Below are 9,086 nucleotides of genomic sequence, written 5' to 3' on the forward strand. Positions count from 1 at the left end.
CCCCCCCCGTGACCCCTCTCCATGTGCGGGGCTTGGCGTTAGCCTGCCTTTCCTGGTGTGTTGCTGGGTGACAGTCCAGAGTTGCTCTTCTGGCCAGACTGATCACTTTGACAGCACACACCCAGCTCATGATACCATGAGCAGCTAACAAGGGAAAATTCTTGTTACTGGTCTGATCAACTCATCTATTTTATCTTTCTCTGACAGGGTTTATAAATTTCTTGATATCCTGAAATCCTTCCCCCCCCCCACTCTCATTTACAAAAAAATCCAAATCCTAACAATCCAAAAATCAAGTTTAAAGCCCCCCAACACTCAGGAGTTTTGAGTTGCACTTTTATACTCACTTAATCCATTTCAGGATTCCCAATTGTTCTGAGTTAATTCTTCTTACCCAGGGTGTATTACACTTGCTTAGCACTGAATGATACGGAAAGAATGGTCTTTCTTTGCTGCATAACTGACTTCACTTTTGTTCACAGGTTAAAATCAGCCCTCCATTTCACTGCAGTATTATATTGGTGGCATTTTTTACTTTAAAAAAAAAAAAAAGCTTTCTTCTACATGAACTTTTGTTACAAATCAGTTTATTGGGACCAATCAGTGGGCAGGACCTTTGAAAGGGTGTGGATTATCTGGTTAGGCTTTGTGTGGCAAAAGGCTTAGATGCTGCTTAGTACTGGGCTCATTCTTCATCATGCAAAGAAGTGTTTTTTTGAAGGATCAACACCTGACTGAGCCTTGCCTTTTTCATGGTAATGTTTTCACCTGAGTTGCTGCTTATGGCGCTAAGATTAGTTAACTGATACTTATTTAACCTTGGGACAATGTTTATCATAATCCGATTGGCAGATAGTCATTTTATTTGGCCTTTTCTTTATTCATCGGGACTAGCAAATCTCAGTAAAGAGTAGACTGGGAACAACTTTCCACCACCACGCCCCTCCCCCACCCCCCAGGATATCACTCCTTTTTCTGCCTTTCCATCGAGGGGCTTTGACGCAGCAGACAAGACCAGAAGCCACCCAAACCCTCTTGGATTGCGCTCTGCTCTGCTTTCTAAAGCTGGCCTTCCCACTCCATGCTGCCGGCAGCTTTTCCTCCACAGTATTCTTCCAGTGTGATTTATTATATGACGACATTTGGAGCTGGCGGTGGTTGTTTTTTTTTTTTCCCCATGATGAAGCTTCCTCATGAGCATTACCACTAATTAATATACAAAATGACCCGGCACAATTTAATAATTTGGTAATGTTTTTCGGTGTTTTCTTAAAGATGATGGTTTACAAGTCAAGGCCTGAACGTGCCTGGGTCGTGACCGCTCTGCAGTGTTTGCAGTCTTGTTAAACAAGCAGAAAAGCAAAACATAAATTAGCGTCTCCATTATAAGTTGCTCTACATTTCCCAGTCTTTCAACACTGATGAGCATAGTCCCTGCTAACCTAAGAGAAAATTTCTCTAGTTAAATGGAAATTCCAACTTTCTGGAATGAGCAGGAAACTTGCTCCGTGCCGTTCTCCTACGGCTAATGTTGTCCTCCGTGAGAGAAGAGCAAGACGAGGAATTGGAACTGTGGCCTTGGAATGTATTAAAAATCTAAGGATAAAAGAAGCAAACAGTTACTTACTTTTCTTTGCAGTGGATGTTCCAGTCTGTGTGGCTTTGCATCTGTTAGCTCTCAAGGGCATGTTCTTAGGGTTCCCACTTGAATTTAGTGGTAAACACTTCTCAGAACACCCGTTTTCTCCAGTCATAGTTTGTATGTCTTTATGCCCAGTACTTACGTGTTTGTGCTCCTTCTGCTTCAGAATGTCCTCCCCCTCATCTTCTCAGTCCACTTACTCGTTCCTTAGCCTCTGTTCGCCTCGTCTCCTCCTGGGAAAGTAGCTTTCTCGACCATGTCCCATCCATCAGGACATCCTGTGCCTAAGACAGACCTCCACCAGCAGCATCCTCTGCGCACTGTGGCTGTGCAGGTGCTTCTTTCCTACCCACTCTCTCCCTTTTCGGGCAGCAGCCTTGTGCCTGCCCGTGACCTGCGCCATGCTGGGCCTTCTCTTCACTGATCTCCCTCAGCGGAGTCCACTCTCCTGAAGGCCACCTGCCTGCAACGATGCAGGCCTCTCTCAGCAATCCTGCCCCTTGTGGGGCAGCTCTTTCTGCCCATTTGTGCCTACGCAAGTGTCCTTTATTTTTCTGACCTAAACCCTGATAAACCTGCCCTTTAAATAAAAAGAAAGACCTCCACCTTCCCATGTTAGCTTGAAATTAACTATTTTGTGTCCATTTCTCTGTATAAGGTCTGTTCCATGTTTTTCTAGGAAAACAGTTAATGTGTTTAATTTTTAGTGAGTTGATTTCTTGAATAACAGTAATGGCTACCCCTTAATCTTTACATTTCAAAGCTATGCTTCTGTCCCATATGTCCTTGCACGGTCATCCGGTCTACCAGTTCTACCAGAACATCTCAACTTTGTTTCTTCAGTACACCTTTGCTTATGTTGGTGAATTCTCCATTCTTGGCATAACAGATGGAAGCTAAGATGCTTTGTTGTCAGTAGTAGTATAATGATTATAAAACACAAATTAAACACAAATAACACAAAATTATTTTGGCATCTGATCTTCGATTTTTTTAAATATTTTCCTGCATTTCTTTTCATTTCCATTTACTAATTTCTTGATTTTCATGTTTATTTTGACTTTCAGAGTTTCTAAAATCTGTGACTAATGATTAAAGACTTATTTATAGGGTGATTGTGGACCATAAATCTAGTGACATTATTTTTCTTTTTAATTGCGGTTGCATTAACTTACAACGCAATCTGGGTACAATTTCTTATCTCAAAAACTGTGTATATTATACCACATCCACCATCAAGTTTGAGACATTAGTTTAAAATGCTTTACTTTTACATTTGTTTCAAGTAAATTTTTTTAATGTGTTTTTTCCCCCATAAAGAAAAAATAGCATATAATTTTGGATTCTAGAGATGGTTTCCATCCATGGCTGTATCATATTTATTTATTTAGTTGAACAAATTACATACATCTGTGAGACTCAGTAGCTTCATCAGTAATATAGAGATAATACTAGTACTTAAGTCTCAGTATTATAATGAACATTAAATGAGAGCTTGATCTAAAGAGTAAACTATAATAGGTGCCCAGGTGATTGATCTAAAGAGTAAACAGTGTGTAGCTACTCTGACACTCTCCATCCTCTCCCAGGGTGCTAGAAACTAGTTTTTGTGCCTGTCACAGTGGAGATCAGAAGAGACCTCTCTGGGGAAAATTTATACCTAGTGACTTTTGAGACCCCCAGTAATCAGTCTATCTGATCATCTTTATGGTAAGGTCTCAGACTCGGAGTTTCCAGTCATTGGTTTAAATGTTATTGTGAAGCCGTTCAGCAAACACCGGACACCAAGGAAAGCCTCCAGTGAGCAAATGCAGGGAGACCAGAGGAAACAGTGACAAAGCAGAGAACAGAGGAAAATGTTTTTAAGTCTCTTCAGAAATCTAAAGTGAGTTATTGTTGCCATAAAATATAATAGGATAATGTAAAAAAGGAAACACTTAAGAAACAAGAAAGAACTCTTAGAAATTAAAATTTATAGAAAAGCTTATATAAGCAATGCCTTAAAAATTCTTTTTTATTATTATTATTTCTAACCTTTTTCTCTATACCTAGCCAAACTATCAAGTGTTGAAGATAGTTGTTGAAGTTGGAATTAAGGCATTTCCATACAGATTTTTAAATTTTTGCCTCCTATACAGCCCTTCACAGAAAGTTTATAAAGAATGTGCACTACAGAGAAGAGGGAATAATTGAAGAAAATGGAAGGCTAGGACACACGGCTTTTAGCAGGAGAGTAGAAAGTTCTAGAATTGCAGCTGAGCAGCAAGCTCAGGTAGCAGTCAGTTCAGATTAAACTTTGAGAGCAGAGGGGCTCCAGGAGGAGAATGTCCACATGAGAAAAAAATTTTTTAATTTCCTGACAAGTTGGAACATAGTGAAAAGATAGTCCTGGTTGTGTCTGTCTGGGAGGGAAATTCTGATAGATACTTGGTAAACTAAGAAAGGGGCTGTGGGGTGGGGGGATTTCCATCTTCCATACTAAGAAGTCAGTAAATATTTAAAGCTGAAAACAAATATCTGAAAGCAGTTGTGTTTGTTGTCAAAGATAAGGAAGTAATTACGAATAGAAAAGCTGAGAGGGTTGGAAATGGCCCTCTCTGGAGGTGTATCAGGAATGGCAGCATAGTTTTAAGGATTCCTTGTATATTTGAGGGGCTAACAGTAAAATTTTAAAAATGTAATTGTGACAACTATATAAACTTAGTATCATGACTTTCATGATTAAGTTCAACAAGTGAATTTTTTTTTAATCATTCTTCATTTTGTGCATTTTTTCATCTTGGCCATGATCCCTGTGGGCTTCCCAACCCCAGTTCACTCCTGTGCCACCACCATAGTCCCATGAACTCTTCCCACCCCAGTTTTGATCTCATTCTCCTCTCCACCCCCATAAAATGTGTCTAGTTTATAGTTGGTCATTGTTTCACATTTTTGCTCTATTACAATTGCTTTTCTTTCTTTCATTTTTTTCCCTGATCCCTTCCAGCTCCGTCCATGTTGCTGCAGAAAGCATGAGTTTATCGTTTTTGATTGCTGAGTAATTTTCCGTTGTGTATATGTACCTCATCTTTTTAATCCAGTCATCCATTTTGGGGCATTTGGGTTGATTCCACATCTTCCCTATTGTAAAAAGAGCAGCAATAAACATGGGGCTGCAGGTGTTCTTTTGAATCAATCAACAAGTAAATTATTATTATAAACCTCCTCCTAAAAGGCATAATAAATAATCAGCCTTGCCGAGCAGGTGATACAGGCTTCATTCTTTCCTCTCATTCCTCCCAGTCCCCACCAGACACCTGCCAGCGGTGCGTGAGAATGAGCCGCGAGCAGATACCACGGCGTGTTCAGTGTTTGGCCCTGGTAGCCCCCGCCTGACTGCGTAGTTGGGAATGAGAAAGCCGCTGCCTCTTTCTGAATCACGTTCTGAGCAAAGTGTTGTTTTCTCTGAACCATGTTGGTGGTCACGTTTTTCCCTCAAATTTCCACAAGGAAAATTCTGAAATTTTTCTTCTCTTTTGCCCAATCAGTTGTGTTTCTGCAATGAAGTAAATGGATGTTGTTTGTTCCTCTAGTTTCCTAACTGACCCTGACCTACACATTCATTCTAAATATGTCTCCTCCTTGATCAGGGCCGCAAGCTTCTCATCATCGGGACCACGAGCCGCAAGGATGTCCTTCAGGAGATGGAGATGCTCAACGCTTTCAGCACCACCATCCACGTGCCCAACATCGCCACGGGCGAGCAGCTGCTGGAGGCTCTGGAGGTGAAGACCGCCATGGCTTGCGTTCGGAACAGAAATGGGTTATGAGTTAAGGCTAGAAGTTACGTGAAGGTGCTGTGTAATTTTGCACTGGTGCTTAGTTTCTGGGCCAACCTAAAATCTGGGACCTGGGCTGTCATTTCGGGGGTTAGACTCAGCTAAGTGAATCCAAGTGAGAGAAAATTAACTTCTTAGCCCTCTGGGTGGGAAGCTTGCAAACTCCCAAGAATGCACCTCTCTGCACCCAGCAAGAGTTCACCACAGGAATCGGAAACCAGGAGTGGGGAAAGACGGCAAAGTAATCCACATGTGCAAACTGAAATCCTTCCAGTAATTTTACAATCCGTGTTCAGCCCACTTACCTTTAATAAATTGGAACAGTGATTAAAACCTTAGAAACTTTAAATATGTTACAGAAGCAAAGGGAACACCTTTTTAAATCCATTCCTAATACGGAAAGGTTTTCTTACTTTTTTGAGGATGACATGGTTTTAAACATTTTCAAAAGTATGTACTTTGCTAAACTTTCGGCTTCGTGTTGGTGTACAGAAATGACCTGTTAGAATATGGCACTAGCACTTGCCCAGCAGCGACAGAGTGGGGGTTCAGCACAAGCACGCGGTCGACCCATACAGTTGGGGCCTACTCCCAGCAAAACAGACATCATCTGCGTGATAAATGTCTCCAGGTTGTCCCATTAAGCGGCTTTTGTGCTAGGGTTGGGCAAAAAGAATTAAACTTCTTCTGTTTTGCTACATGCAGATTGTTTCTAGAAAGGAATGTTAAAAATTTTAACTGATATTTCTTATGGGTTGGTGCTTTTTCCTCTAGCAAATCTCTTTCTTAATAGTAAGAGAGGGCTGTAGGAAAGGAGGCTTTAGGATACTAGCCTTTACTTTAAACTGGACCTACTGAGTTTGGGACGGTCAGGTTAGATTTTTAAATATGGGACAGTCTTGTCAGCTTCAACTGTACTAGTATTATCTTAGCTACCTTCTTTTAAACATAAGTGTGAGAATGGATGAATGTTGCTGATGCATTTGCTATAAAAGTGCTTGCATGATTTTTATTGCTTTTGTAGCTTTTGGGAAATTTTAAGGATAAGGAACGCACCACCATTGCCCAGAATGTCAAAGGGAAGAAGGTCTGGATAGGAATCAAGAAGCTGCTGATGCTGATCGAGATGTCCCTGCAGGTAAGGCGCTTTTGGCTCGTGCAGTGCAGACCCACAAGCTTCAGGGTCTGCCAGGAGGTTGCATTTCCTTTTGCTTTAAGATTTTAATGAATTTAAATTCTAATTCTCTTTTATTAGTTTTGAATTCAAGTTGGTATTAGGAGCCTGCTTCGGAGAGTAAAAATAACTCATTAATGCTTCTCTTTCCCACTTCTTAAAATTCAAAAATAGAAGGATGATAAGTTATTTCTAGTTTGAATCCTGGGAGTCACTAGATCTTAGAGCTAGAAAGGATTTCAAGGAACCGTTGTTCTGCTGGCCCTCATTTTAGAGATGAGGGTACTGAATGGCCCAGAGGCTGCCTGTCATTGAGTCAACCACGGTCGCACAGCCGGTTGTCAATGGCTCACGACGGCGTTGCCCATCCAGGACCAGGAAGCGACTGGTGTAGACCAGAGGCCCTGGAGACTGTTTAAGAGGCGAGCTAATTGAGTTGTACCGATCACTGAGGCTTCGTGTAGTCTGGCCTGGTCGGGCTCCTGGAAATTCATTCAAGCCACTATAGGGGTGAAGCATCTAGGAAGCCTTCTGCCAGCAGACAGATGAACTCCCCTGGGCCTTTCTCACATGCGCTCGCAACTTTCATCCTTCTAGAAGGAAACCTGCCCCTCTCTGTGCCATCCTGTGCCTGCTTCCTCACATGGAACTGTTGGATGAATGTATCATAAGGTCTACAATTTGGGGTCCTTGGCTCTCCCTCATAGCCCCTGACCAGAGGTCAACACACAGCAGGGTGCTCAGTGAACTTGTACCTCGCCCAGGCCCCAGAGGACAGGCTGGCTGCCTTCTGGTCACGCCTTCCTGCTCAGTCCTGCCCTCCAATCAATGAGCAGTTGGTGGCAGAGTGAGCTGACATTTCACAGTGACATCTCAAGTAGGCGCTGGGACCCGTCACTCCGAGTGAATGTTCTCTCGTCTTGCCTGGGTAACTGTGAGATGCAGCTGCCTGTCATTGAAGTGGTGGTGCTTTCAGCCGGACCGTTCCGAAGCCAACGTATTTATTCTCCTCAGTGAGCAATCAAGTTACAGACTAATCACTTTGCTTAAGATTTTCTTAGTGAGGTGTGTGTGCAGAGGTGTTCTCGGCCCTTGAAAGAAGATAAGTCTGTCAGATAGTGAGCTGTCCTCTTCATTTTTTTTTTTAGCTTCAGCTCATTTTTTTTTTCAGTAATTGCATAGAAGAAACTATGTGCGTTTTTTCTCCAATCCCTAGCCCTTCCTCTTCCTTTGATGCCTGCAGGTCAGTGATCAAGTTAATGCCTCTTCTGTACGTGGGGCAGAAAGTGAGAGTGGGGCACTCAGGCCTAATCTCCAGCGACTGACACCTCACAGGCCTCTGAGTCTGAACTCCTTCATGTCAAATGGATTTCGTGCAGCTGAGTGAATTCTCTTTAGATCTGCCTTCGAGAGGCCGAGTCTAAGTGGAGAGGCATGTAGTTTAGCAGAATATAAGTCATGTTACCTCTCTGTTCACTACACACAATTCTGTTAAAACTTGCACAGTGCCGAGGATCTGCTCTGACTGGATGTCACCTGAGGGAATAAAGTCATTTATCTAGATTACTTTTTTCCTCCCTTTCTCTTGACTTTTAATTCCATCGCTACAGGCAAGTCAGTAAGTCGTTGCTCACACATATTAAATACATTTAATGGGCAAAGGCCTGCAAGTACTGACTACAGCTGAGCTCCAGCCAGTTCCATTTTTTTTTTAAGAACTTGACAATTGATTCATATGTAATTCTATTCCCAAAGAGGAAAAATGTTTCTTTTGTTAGGGATTCACACTTTTTCTTAGTCCTTTGTAGTCTGACCTCTTAACTTTGATACATTTGAAACTTCTGTTCTATGTTTTTCTGAGATAGACGAAATCTTTTAAAAAAAAAAAAAAGTGGTTGGAGGGGCGATCCAGTTGCACATTCAGGCACAGCTGCAGTGAGGCTTGAAAGCTGTTCCTGGAGGGCAGGGAGTTCCCTCTTGGGAAGCAGACTGCTGCTCTGGAACATTCTTTAAAAGTTAGGTGTGTTTCTTACCATAAAAATTCATCTTAAGGAATTAAAGATGTTTTGAATGATCATTTTTTAGATAACTTTACATTTCTGGTAGACCAAAGAGAGTAAAAGATAGTGACATGCCAAAGAAATGGTGTGAATATGAACAAAAACTGGAAATCAATTTAGATAACAAACAACAACCAGAACCGCAGCTCAGACCGCCGCCCACTCCTTACCCTCGCGGCGCTGCCCTCGGTCACAGGAGACCCGCTTAGCTGGTGAAGGTGTGAGGGAAGACCGCGCCGTTCTTCACGTTTTAGTCAGCAGTTTTTTCCATTAATTGCAAAAAAGAAGCCGTGCAGGGAGGTGAGGGCTAAGCGAGGCTGCCCGGCTGCGCACACGCGCCCAAGGGCCGCGGCTCAGTCATCTCAGGCGGCCTCGTGGGTCCTCGCGGCGGG

General features: G+C 42.4%; 1 protein-coding gene across 1 annotated transcript in view; it reads left to right on the top strand.

The window, feature by feature from the left end:
* The window catches only part of NSF (N-ethylmaleimide-sensitive factor), a 101,118-nt gene that overhangs the window by 91,035 nt on the left and 997 nt on the right, over positions 1 to 9,086 (top strand). The window contains exons 15-16 of the mRNA XM_004684065.2: positions 5,272 to 5,406; positions 6,485 to 6,598. Of these exons, the coding sequence (XP_004684122.1) occupies positions 5,272 to 5,406; positions 6,485 to 6,598 (249 nt within the window). The remainder of the gene's footprint in view (positions 1 to 5,271; positions 5,407 to 6,484; positions 6,599 to 9,086) is intronic.

The sequence above is a fragment of the Condylura cristata genome, unplaced genomic scaffold (genome assembly GCF_000260355.1).
Source record: "Condylura cristata isolate star-nosed mole 26May11 unplaced genomic scaffold, ConCri1.0 scaffold00017, whole genome shotgun sequence".
NCBI lineage: Eukaryota > Metazoa > Chordata > Mammalia > Eulipotyphla > Talpidae > Condylura > Condylura cristata.